This window comes from Morone saxatilis, unplaced genomic scaffold (assembly GCF_004916995.1).
Source record: "Morone saxatilis isolate NCDOM2014 unplaced genomic scaffold, NCSU_SB_2.0 Contig22, whole genome shotgun sequence".
Lineage (NCBI taxonomy): Eukaryota > Metazoa > Chordata > Actinopteri > Moronidae > Morone > Morone saxatilis.
In genome coordinates, this window is record NW_023339785.1 from 12,248,652 (window position 1) to 12,262,405 (window position 13,754).

Below are 13,754 nucleotides of genomic sequence, written 5' to 3' on the forward strand. Positions count from 1 at the left end.
CTCTCTCTCTCTCTCTCTATGTTTCCTGTCTGTATCTTTAGTGTCCCCAATAAATAAAGGCAGAGTACTAATCAAACGTCAAATGTATTATTATATTATATTATGATAAGTGGTGAATGTATTTCTCTCTATTGCTAAATGATAATTGTTAGTGATTCTGCATTTACCTCATTTATAAAAGTTTAAATCATCTCATTTCGGTGACCAGATGTGTCACAGGAAGTGATGTAATTTACCTCTCCATTGTAGCCATTCTCAAACATGAGCTGAAATCATGTTTTTGCTGTCCCCCAGCAGGTTACCTTCTGTCACCTTGTTACAGTGATGAAGACACGTACTCCAGGGTACACCGTGACATCACAGTTGAGCGTGGTTACAGATGCAACAGACTTGAAACTTAGAATCAGTGAAACACTGATTTTCAACATGTTATTAAGTTACTCTACAAAATGTATTAAATATATATATTTTAAGGTTGATATATTTCATGTTTTTGTTTTCTTTCAGGATGTAAAAAAGTACTTTTAAAAACAGTTGTTTGATTTAGTCTAATACATAATCATCATACCAAAATCTCTCCTTTTACAAGTCATGCACAGGTAAAAAACCTCACAGTTCAGGAAATAAAAGATTGTTTTAAGGTGATAATGGACAACAAAATACACCACAAGAGGATCACAATTATGAGTTTTATTAAAGGTCAAACAGAAATCGCAGAACTCATCATAGGCACAGTAACTTACTTTTAATAGCTATACACGGCAAAATAAATTGGCATGTAGCACAGCAGCACATACAAGCACCACAAGCAGAAAACAGAGTGAAACGATAGATGACTAAGAAACAGCAGTCACTTTCAAGTCTGTCCTAGAGTGTCAGAGAGAGTTTTTCATATGGCTTAGTCCTGAACAGTCTTTGGCCCTCATCATCTTCCACAGGTTACCATTCAGTCAGTCATTGTACCCAATTTAATAATGAGTCACCAATGAAGGATTTTAAATAAAGGGATAAGTTTTACACACACTCAATACATGTGCTATTTTATGTCAATCTAAATGTAGAACGTAAAAAGGAAAACTACACCTTGCATGATAAAGGCACAATTACAACAGAAATGTTTTAAATAATGGTAACATTGAATCAATTTCAAAACAAAATCACAATCTTATTCACTTGTTGGTGACTGGAAACCCGCAGTATGTTAAGTCCACTCCACATGTACTTTTCACCACATGTGGAGTCAGAGGGCTGTGAACCGATTCACCAGAATGACTCAGTCAATCCACCACTAGGACAAGTGCCATGGCAACAAAATCGCTGGCTTTAATAGCAATTGAAGAGCATCACATGTCCAAATCTGAAGGAACAGCGTTGTGTACGGATGTTGCTGCTGCTGCAAGAATAACATCGGAAAACCAGGTTGTTTGCAATTTGGACTAAAATCCTGAGGAGAATTCAGATTTATTGTTGTTTTGGATAATGACAACAGAGAGGCAAAGAATAACCCATTTCACAAAATGATAAAATGAAGGTGAATTTAAAACCCTGTGAACACATCTCACATCCATGTCCTTCTATAGTCTGATTTTTATATCTACTCCTCCTTTTTCCCTGGCTGCCTTTCAGCCTGCAGGTGGAGCTAATCTGTGCTTTATTTTGGTGCATTACTGGAGAGAAGACTGCACCTGCACCTGCACCTGCACTTGTGTATTCATGATGAGCATTACAGGTTAGTACTGGCTTATTACATATGTTCCAGACTGACTATTTCTTCTAATCCACCTCTCTCGTTTGATATTATATCACTGAACCAAAAATGTCCCACTAAGTCAACAGAAAAAAGCTTTTTTAAAGCAAACCATTCATGGTTTACAGCTGGGCAATGTCATGCTTGGCAAAGAACAGGGCTCTAGCAAACAAACAAAAGACAGATCCCTCAAAGCAATCTTTTTATACTGTAATAAAATGATAGACATACTCATATCATTAACAATACATTGATTTGATTTTTTAATCAACTCTTTTATCTATATTTATTCAAAATAAATTTTGAGTATTTTGACATAGTTATGTACATAAGTGCAAACAAGGTGAACATCACACATTCGTATACACCTCAGCAAGGATCGACATCACCCAGCACAGCTGGGCAGGAAGAGGCCTTTGGACCACCTTCTTGGCCAAAACTGAAACAGAACTCACTAATGAAAGCTCACCTCTACGTACAGAGGAAACTGAGCGAGGGCCGTCCAGTCTGCAGGAGGTGAGCAGTGAGGATTATTGACTATTTAGATTTTAAAGAAAAAGATGAAGATCTTTCAATTAGTCCAAAAGCCTCTTTACCTCCCTGACAGATAGGTGTTAGCTTTTAAAAGCCAAAGTCCATTCTTATTTCTCAAAAACACCATGTACAAGAACAAAAAACCAAACAATTAAGGTCAAATAAACAAAACAAAATAAACACCTGATCTCCCCTAAGGACCTTTGGATATTACAAGGATTTATGTTTTCCATACAAAATATTTAATCACGTCGCAATAACAAGACAAACTAAGACATTCCCTTTTTGAATAAGTTAGTGTTGTATGTTATTTCAATGAATGTGAAATAATTCACAATTAGGATTATAGAAAGGTAGCCATGTTGTCATTTTGTTGCCACAGCAACAGCAACTATTACCAATGACTCCATCATTGTATACAAATGATTTTCATATATATTTTTTCTTGTTGGTCTACACAAACTATTAACTATGTATAAATGAGTTTTTTTATTTTCATGCTGTGTTTTTTTTTTAATGTCAGATAAAAAAAAAGCTTAACTTACCATTAATACATGTCACTTTCATACACAGCTATCACATCTTTATACAGTGATCGAGAAATAAGGCCCTTTGTTTGTGCCCCGGACAACAGAAGTATGCTCAGGACTGAATTAACTGTCCACATGCTAAAGGATCTGGTCACTGGACACAATGATCAGAGCATTTTGCATATTCCAGAGAAAATGATTCATGACTGTATGGGAAAAATACAATGAGGCCTAAAGGAAATCAAGTGCAAGAAAACGAGAAAGGGAAAGAGGTAAGAACTAATTTTTCTCGCACCACACCACAAATCCCCTAACTAACATGCTCTTGTGCATCAATACACGGTGTACATCGAAATGTACTTAAAAATTCAAATGCCCTCAAGAGGCACAATTTATTAATCAAGTATTCTGTTTTTTTTTCCCAGCTGGACAGCAGTTAGTGAAGGCATAATGATGTAAAGGGGGGAGGAGACGAAGGCTAGAGAGAGGGGGTTTTTCTTGGCTGGACAAAGCTAGTCTTTCAAAGCTGTAAGATTTAGACAAACTCATTTGTCTGGACATTCTAATAATTAATTTCATCGAGTAGGAGAGGAACATTTCTGTTCAAATTCTTCAAAGAAAATGTAGCTGCTCAACACACTCAAAAGGTAAAGGAGAAGTACGTGTCTATACCAAAAAGTACATTTCTTTACAGATGTATTATAACAGGCATATAATGGGTTATGTACTATTTAATCCATCATGTAGATAACAAGTAAAAGATTTTTTAAATAAATTTATATACTTCATATTTTTTGGAAAGAATTATTTTGAGGGTTAGATAGAAGACTGATATCACTCTCATGTCTGTGTGGTAAATATGACGCTTGAGCCAGGAGACAGTTATCTTAGCTTAACATAAAGACTGGAAACAAACTGATGTAAGGGATCCGTATCTATATATATATACGATTTTTTGGTTAATGTTATGTGTTTATAACAATTACTTATCATTGGCCCATAAATTAATAAATTAGGCAGACTAAATTAGATAAACACCCAGTACTTCTACTGAAGGTTGCCTGGCAACCTCACCGTGAAGGTTCTAGAATGTTACTGCTCCCAGACACAGTTCCAATACGGAACTCACACTGAAGCTACAAACTGTTATTTTTACTTTCCTGTGTTCTGATTAAACAAACAAGATACAATTAATTCTATTAACTAGTGAGCTTAAGAAGTGTTGATTAGTAATTTAGACAATTCCAGAGTAGCTGTCTCTGGTTCCAGTCTTTGTGCTAAGCTAATTGGTTGCTGGTTCGAGCTTCAAATCACACACTCACACACTACAAACACATAAGAGCAGTATCAATCTCTCTTCTAACTTGGAAAGAAAGCGAATAAGCGTACTGTTCCTTTAAGGGACACATTTATACCAATTCAACGTGAACTTAAGGTACAATTGCTACAGTTAAGGTAGCACATTGATTGGGGCACCCAGGTTGTAACAGGGAAAAACACATTAATCCACCCAATCTCAGGGTCAATCCCAGGAGGTGCTGCTTCCAACTTGCCTTCATTGAACACAGTTTGCAGTGTTAATGGTGGGAAGCCGATTACATCCATGTTGCAGCACTAGCATCTCCTACTGGATGGCCTGTGTACACTGTTACGTCTGTATACAGCCTCCCCAGACCAAGACTGGGAGTTAAAGGATAACTTTGATATTTTTAAACTTAGACTATATTTTCCTATGTTTCTGTGTCCAAGTGAGACCAGTATGGAGTGAGACGGCTGCAACGTAATCCTTATGGTCAATTGGGAACCATTAATGTACAACCACTAAACATGCTTGTATTTGCCACTGATAGGCTCCGATTGTTATTATTAAACAATTAGATGTTAAAATATTCCTCTCCCGATCTCCCTCTTACTCCACTCCTGATATTTTCACATATAACTCTATAGTTAATTAAGAGTGTATTCTACCAAACTAGACTTATTTTCACTGTTTGAACAGTGGAAAGACAATGTGGTCTGGTCACTTTGAACATAGTGATATAACTGCTGTTTCTGGTGAAATAAAAAGGATCTGACTCTTTCACCAAAAGGTGTATTTCTATAGGGTCCTTTCTATATTGTTGTCAGACACCTATAATAATATCTGAGACTGTAAGTGGCAAAAACAACAACTTTGACGGTGCGCAATTTCCCATAAGGATTACGTTGTAGCCAGTTTTGTGGCTGTAGCCCCCTCACTCCATACTAGACCAATTTCAAAAATTGTTGTCTCCCTTAGTTACTTAGACACAAAAACATGGGAAAATAGGGTTCAGGCGGAAAAATACCAAAGTTTTTCTTTAACAGAAACAAGGACTTCAGTACAGGGGAGAACCGGCCAATCCACGTCATGTGAAAAAGGAACAAAATGCTAAAAAAAAAGCATAACATGCTGATTTTCTCACTTTTTCCAAATGTTTATATTTACCATTGTTTTTTTTTTTTGGGTACTTTCAAAAGTAGGGGGGAAAAAACGGACTAACAAGAGATGGTACTGTAATGTACTTATGGTACTTATGTACGTATGGTGTACATTTGTACTTCAAAAAGTACAATTCTGCTCTACCCTTTCTGAGAGTGAAAGACATTTCTAAAAGTAGTCACACCACCCATTGACATTAAATATAAATCTATATAACAATACACATACTTTAATATGTCTTAACACAGCATCAGCATGGTACCTATGTGACCTCAGAAATAGTCTATATATAGTGAATCATTACATTTCAACATGCCTGTCTTTTAGAGGGGCATGTGTTGAGTTTTTGCATTAGATACATTCACGACACAATAACATTATTTAAAATGAATAATGCTCAGTGGGAGATGCCTTAATATCTGCAGCATTTACAACTAACCAAATGTGTGATTCATTTTCTCTTTCAACACACTTATGTATGCACACAACTCACTGATTTATTTCTTTACATAACGATCAGACAGCACAGCTGTCTCAAGAGAAGAAACTACAGATTGTGTGTGATTGTGATTTACTATTATAATAATGTACCAAATAACACATCTATCTTTGAGCACTGGTCTGTTCTTACAGTGTATTGACAGTGGTGGTTTGAGGAGACTTGAAAGAGGCACATTTGAATTTGGATAAAAGTGATTTCAGTCCAGTTTCCAAAGCTGTTATGTTCAATTTTGTACGCCTACAGAGAGGTTCCTTACAGACATTTGGACATCCAACTGGTTTATAATTATTTATTTTTTTACCATCAGACATCAAACGAGTGATTTATTCCCCCATCTCCTGGCTTTACCATAACTCAGTTCTGGTTATAACAACTGTGGCTGCCATATTCAGACTCTGGCTTTTGACAAAAAGGGCACATCAGTAGAAAAAACGACACATTATAAAGTCAGACAGGACATTTTCAAGTTCTAAGCTTTCTCCCTGAAGAGCCATAAAACATAAAAATCTTGTGCCACTTATTCAATCGGCTTTTGGATTATTAAAGGAGACAATTACACAAAGAAACTGCCTTTTTAAAATACATCTCTGTGTTTGAGATGGATATACTTATTTGGAGGAATTATTCATGTATTGCATTAAATGGGGCATCTCCTTGCATATACCACCACTTGGCACACAGACTTTAGGCACAACATCAGAAAACAAATCCTGCTTCCATCTTGTGCAATAACTCTGACATCAGATGTAAAAGTTTGAGAGATGCCAATTATAAAAGTCTGTAATCTTAGATCTGACCCTCAGACATATTGTTTTGTGGCAGGGCTGTAATAACAAATCAACATGAGTCCGCCTGTAGATTGTCATTCTTTTACACCATGTTTGGATATCAAATCATGGAGGAAACAGGACAAACAAAAATCTTCCTTTTCAATCATTAGACAATCACCCTTCACAACCACGAAACAATCACTGATCAGACATCATGGCTAAAGATACCTCATCACTCAGATTCAACAGTTTTAATAATTTCAGCTGTCTGGTTTATGACTGGTAGAGTTTTACAGAGACAGGCCTTCACATAGAGAACAATGACCTCACCTGCTTTAAGGCAGTTTGTTTCTTAAATCAAGAAATTGAGAGCCACATTCTTAAAAATCTCTCAACTCAGCCCCTTTAGTGTAGAAGTGACTGAATCCTAATTGTATGTCACTCTGTAGATTTGTATCTTTTCAATCATACTTAACATTTACGAAACAATATAAATTTAAAGTTGCAATCACTGTAATTACTAGATTTTTTTTTTACAATAACAGGCTAATACACAGTATTTTTGTAACAACAGATATTGCCTTTGATCGCAAACAAGAAAATCTTTCAATGTATGCTATTAAGTGTTTTGAATTCTTTTGGGAAACGTAGTCTCCTCTGCAGCTGAGCAGATAAATCAAAGGCACAAACAAATTAACAACAACTCATTGACGTTTCATCAGGCAAGATGAGACCATGAGAACAAACTGAATGGTAGACGTAGTACAACACAAATATTACATTTTTAGCCATCTTGAAACGTAAACATGACAAGATATGAAACACTCTTTCATTTTGACAACATGTACTGCTTGTAGACCAGCAGCTGGTCTGAATTTCCAGAATTAGCTTTTCAGAGTTTCTGACTTTGGAACAGTCAAATGTGTTGGATCGCCTCATGTGATGGCTCCAACCCATAAAGGGCATGTAGTCTTAAATGTGTGTGTATGTCGCTGTGTGTGTGTAGTTGTGTGTGTGTGTGCACTTTTAAGGTGTTGGCATGTATGGCTGTAAGAATGAGGGAGCTCTATTGCTCAGCCTGATCAAGTCAGTATGCATCAGGATGGCTGCTTTAAAGCAACAGTAATACGTCCAGGCTTGTATTGCGTGAACCATCGCAGCTTTCCTACTTTCATTCTATCTTATTAAGAAGTTTCACATTGCCACTCAGTCAGTGTGCACTGTAGGTGAGGCACATGTTTGCTGCATTCAGAAAGTTGACCACCCTGGTAGTGCGCAGGCTTCAGGGACTTTAACTGGGGTTTCGGGAAAGGCTTACTGAGTTTAGCGCCACTGGAGCCGCCACCAGCAGTTTGGGGACGGGACAGAAATGGGTTTCCATGGGAACGCACTGAAGCTCCACTGGATCAGGAGTCAGAAGCTCAGAGGGGTCTACTGGAAGAGAGAAAGGGAGGGGTGAGAGGAGGAACAGTGAATTTCCAATGATACAAAGATCTTCAAAATAGTAACCTGCAGTAGAGGACTCTGCAAAATATTTAGAATAAAGACATTTTTTTCTTAGAATAAAAGTCAAATAACTACCACTTTGCAAGCTGCAATGTATTCTGAATAACTATCATGGAAAATAGCTGCCAGCAGCCATTATATTACCAGAGCTGTACAAGATTTGACAGTTAAAAAAAAGCTGATAAATTATGTGGAATAGGATTTTCCTTCTAAATGTTCTTTTTTTTAAATAAATTTTTAAAAAATGTATTCCAGGTAAATAAATAAAAAACACTCACGCCATAATAGGACAGTGAAACTCTCCATTTCATTGCAAAACCATGTTGCAATGAAATATGATCGGTGGTTCCTTAAGCTCCTCAAAGTAAATACAAATTATAGAAACTAAGTATGTTTTCCTATATTGCTCAGCCAGAGGCCCAATCTATGTGATAGAAGGCAAATAAAGACTGTATGTGAAGGGGAAATTCGTAAAAAGAAGACGAAAAGCATTTAAGTGAGGGAAGGTTGTCGATACCAGACCACAAACTGTATGTCCATAGACGTAGAAGACTGTGACAGACGGTGGTTCTACACCAAACTACAACTTTTAGATGAAAACAGTTACCTATTTTGAGATTCCTCTCAGAATAAATTCTGTTTTCATTTGCTCACGTCACAACAGACTGAAAAGTGAAGACGGATGAAATGCGAACATAATACATCTGACACTACAGGCAGGTGTTTCTTTAACCTGATGAAAGAAGACTATGAACAGGACTCAGAACCTCTTGAGCTAAAATAAAAGAGAACTGAAATAAAAGAGCAAACCTGATTCGAGGCGGCAGATTCAGCGAAAGGAACATTGGTGACTGGGGTCGAAGCCGACGAAACAGTGGAGGTGGTGGCACCGTGCATCATGGGAACTTTTATTCGGGCGAGTCAGACGAAAGACAGAGGACGAGGATGTGGGCGGGGAGGAGGGGGGACAGGAATGATATGGTTACCATGGCAAAATGTGTAGGATCAAAAGTCATGGCACAAGTCAAGTGATATTGCCAGGATGAATTTGAACAAGTATCAAGACACATGCAAACGAAATGAGAGATAAAGAAAAATCACATATTTAATCAGCCAACCGGTTACAACATAAAAGAAAATAAACTGTTTCACCAACAAATGGTAGTTAAACAAACAAGGCAATACACAGTCATACAATCTAATCAGACTGGAGTATCTGATAATTGTATTCAAATGGACAGGGCATGTGTATGGAGGGAGCATATGATCCATTAGAAAAAAAAAAACAAGACGTTTTCAACACTGTCACAGCTATAATGTGACAGTCGTTTATCTCTTCTTTAGAAACAGTCCTGTAAGTTGATAATCATAATATTGTCTGAACTCTGCAGAAACAATATTACTTATTTTCAGTGATAATTTTGTGATTATTTCAGATTTAGTAACTGACTGGCTTTGCAAGATGAACATCTCACTTTCACGGTTTTACTATCCAAAACCGGTTAGCAAAGGAGGCTACCAAGGATAATGTCTAATTTTAGGACAAATAAACTCGGGTGATTTTACTAGTCATTGGGAGTACTATTAACGGTTGTGTACCGTATGTCTTCTTCAAGTCTGAGAAAACACCTGATGATGTCTGCAGCTTGGTTTACACACTACAGGTATATATTTATCAAAGCCCCTCTTTGTCCACCCACATGGATGTTTTCACTTATGTTGTCTTCTCCGGACGGCATACAATCGCGCTTAATGTCTAAAATCTTGTCTCTTATGTCTTCTGCTGAATTCTGTTATGTGCGTTTAACAGGGGAGGGAGGGTCTAATGAAATGATGCCTTGGGAAATGATGGGGAAAGTAGCATCTCTGCTGCTTTGATTTTGACCACATTTATTTCAATCGATCTCTTGTGAGTCATTCGACATTACGGAAATGCAATACTAAACTACTGGAGAACTGCTTCAGGACACAGTCACACATACGCTACTGCAGGCGAGTGACCTTTGCCTACCTCGAAATGTGGGCAGTGAAGGATGTGCGGCACACAGAAATCAGTTTTCTGGTTCGTAGTCGGTTTTAGAGGTCTACCACAGGCTGTGCTGATCAAAGTTAACCAGATTTGAACTCCACACGAAGCAAAGATGTTTTTCCACTGGAAGAGAAGGTTTAATTATCTTCTTCACTCGCATAGAATGATTGGGGGGAACTGTTGATTTTGCGTATATGTGACTGTGCCCTAAAGCTTTAAAATTCCCAACTCGACCAAATAAAACAAAAATCAGAAAGCTTGACTACAATCGCAGCAGCTGCAAATATTCCTTTTTCCTGCCAGCAGCATATCACATCTTATAACTTATTTCATTGTGATTTAAAACAGCAACAGACACATGAAAGCATTTATTTTAATTTTTTCTGTCTCCTGAGTTTCTATTATACTGACAGTGAAATTATTTCCAAATGTGCTATATTACTGTCATGATATCAGCATGAAGCAATGATAAATGTGGTATGGATGAAGAACACAAATACAAGTCAGAAAATGCAAGAAGAGAGGAGGTCACACACACACGACATGAATCTTGTATATGATAGTCATTACTTCTTCATGAAGCGTTTTATGACTATCATATACAAGATTTGTGACCACAATTAAGATCAGCTTTACCACAACTGACACCATATCTTCCTGTTCTCTGTGTATGTGTGTGTAGGTTCCTGATTCTGATAGATCTTGAATATGTTGTTAGTTTAGTTTCTCAAATACTGTACTACATTTACTGAATAGACTTAAATAAACTTGCAAAATTAGTAGATTGTTCAGATAGTAGTTGCAATTTGTGTGGATATTTTTGATAAGTTTTGTGAATATTTTTATCACACAGCTACAATACACAGTGAAACACTACTCTACACCGCAGGGTACGGCTCGACTTCACTCACTGTTTTTCCATTATGGATATAGTGCCTGGTACATTTTTTGTACCAAAAAACGATTCCAAACGAGCTGAGCTGATACAAAAAGGTGACGTGACACTATTGGAGACCACTGATTGGTTGCACGACACAGGACATCCTGCACAAACCCTGCATTTTTAAACAACAAAGCTACCATCAAAAGCAACCACAATTTTTTTATTCCCCTCAAAAATAGCAGCCCACAAAACCACACCAAGGTCAACTGACGAAGTGCAGACGAATCCAGAACATCATCTCTTCATCTCCTCTCTTATAAGAGTAGCTCCCTATTGTGTGCATAGTTAGTGTGTGGATGTGTGAAAAAGAGAGAGAGAGGGGTGGAGCAGAGGAAAAGGTGAGCAGTGAGGTGTCAATCTGGCAGTAAATGTACAGTGTAGGTTGCAGTTTGTCTGGCTGCAGCTTTTCAAGACCAAAGTAAAGCTCCCGTGTGTAGTTTCCTGGTTGTTCCCAAATTATGTCACTATGACGATCAGCTACTATCCAGTACTATCTACATTGGAAAATGAAGTAGAGGCACCAAAAGTAAGAAGTCAAGCTGTACCTTGCAGTGGAAATACGGTTGTAGTTCAATAAAGACCTGTTTATGGGGGCTGATAAAGGTGTGATCTGTGCAGGGATAACCTACAGGGAGTCCCCTCACTACTGAGTCCGGGCACTGGGGTTTATATAAGCAGGCAGGCAGGCTTACAGTGAGAGCATTGACTGCTGGTCTTCGTCCCGCTTCCCCGAGCTATCTGAGCGGCCTGCACCTACACACACATAAAGTATGCACATGTATGCACACATGTACATGCACAAGGCATGCTCACACAGTGTTGAAATGACTTACACATTAATGTGATTGCAGACAGGCAGACATGATCAAACACAGACGTGAGATGAACAGACAATGGGCTGAAAGCTCCAAAGTGAATGTCTATCATACGGTCTTCAGTGGATGACACAATAATCAGTGAGTTTTCTCCCACAGGCTGAATGTACCTCTACATTGGCACCTTTAAAGGACCATACAGTAGCAGTTCAAGCTCATTACCTGCACATCTCATATACTTACATTACTGCTGACCAACTACTGTCTCTTTCTAGTACACAATGGTTAGAAATCAACCCAACACAACTCGCAGCTTGTTAGAGAGGGGAACTGCATTGCAGTGAACATTTAGTCCTCTTTACTCTCCATCAGAGTAACATTAGTGTCATATAATACAATTGTGAGCAAGGAGTGTTTTTAAAGCCCCTTTTCTCAGGAAAGAAACTATCACATCTGCAATATATATTGATATTTCAATATCATCCATATTCTGGATCTTATTGAGCTTCAGATTCAAATATTGAATGTCAGAGCTTCCTTGGATACATAAGAGAGAGTTTTCATTATCCATTAGGGCTGCACCTCACGTTATTTTAATTAATCTATCAATCATTTGTTTGTTCCCTAAAATGTCAGGACATTGTGAAAAATGCTGATCACCGTTTCCCAAAGCCCAAGGGGACGCTTGTTTTATCCACAACCAGAAGATATTCAGTTTACTGTCATAGAGGACTAAAGTATTCACATTTTCTTAAAACATTACTCAAAACAATCAATCGATTATTAAAGTAGTTGGCGATTCATTTAATAGTTCATGACAGGCAAATTCTATAATATTTTGTGGCACCCTGGTGGCACTGTCAGTCTAATTTGCAGCATCCTCAGTTTGGTCAGGAACATTTTGTTTCGTTTCACTGTCTCTCTCTCTCTCTCTCTCTCTCATTTTTCTGTCTACTCCCTCACAAAAGAATACAATTACTAACTAAAATAATAAACTAAATAAAGCAAATACTAATACTAAACCCACCTGGAAACTAAGGATTCACTGTGATGCATATTTCTGGTGTATGAATGAAAATAAATAGCTGCCTGGATGGCATAATTTGTAGTTAACTGGCTAAAACAGGCTAACCAGTACGGCCATGTTGTCCTCCAATCAATCATTCAATAAAGCCTCCTTTACATCACCACATATATATCAGATATAGCTGACCTACCAATGGCTCCTGAGGGCAGCATGCACAAAAAAGAACCTGTCACATTATGTATAGCTACATGTGTGAAAAACAAGGAATGAAGGAGAGCAGACGAGAAGGACAGCAGGAGGAGGAAAAAAAGAAAACAAGGACAAAAAGTTGTGGTAAAGAAGGTCAAGGCAAGTCAACAGGTTCAGGTTAGTGCAGGCAACACAAGCGACATCGAGGCTGTCACAGTTAGTGCCGACACACAAAGACACACAAACACATGTTGAACAGTGAAAGATAAGAGTGCAAAATCAAACTGCTTTCAGCTGATGAGCAGACAAGAAATTGAAGCTTTGATCAGTATCAGTACATTGTAGAAGTGGTATATCTAAGCAGCAAGAAATGAAGATGAAACTTGTGTGTAATAAATGTGCATGAGTATTCAGTATACTCTCCCATCAGCACAGAGCAGGTACAGTATGTAGGTGTTTTGGCTGCAGATCTCTATGTTGTATAATTTAGGCATATCAATAATTCATGTCTGACAGAATTCACTAACAACTGTTTCTTTACAGCTACCATCACGTTAAAAATGCCTTTTAAGTGCTGATATCCACTTTAGTCCCTCGTATCATGATGTACCAAATATATTTTTTTGGGAGGGGGGGGGGTTTGCCTTTATTTTGCCAGGACAGATCAAGGTAGACGTGAAAGGGGAGAGAGAGAGAGAGAG

At 37.8% G+C, this 13,754-nt stretch overlaps 1 protein-coding gene across 3 annotated transcripts in view; it reads right to left on the bottom strand.

Moving 5' to 3' along the window:
• Positions 1-2,784: 2,784 nt before the first annotated feature.
• The window catches only part of mbnl3 (muscleblind-like splicing regulator 3), a 29,835-nt gene continuing 18,865 nt past the window's right edge, over positions 2,785-13,754 (bottom strand). For 2 of the 3 annotated variants that reach the window (XM_035669156.1, XM_035669157.1), the window contains exon 7: positions 2,785-7,978. In XM_035669156.1, coding sequence (XP_035525049.1) covers positions 7,836-7,978 — 143 coding nt within the window. In that variant the 3' untranslated portion in view covers positions 2,785-7,835. Of the gene's footprint in view, positions 7,979-8,860; positions 8,956-13,754 lie in introns of all 3 variants that reach the window. The other variant, XM_035669158.1, reaches the window with a different exon arrangement.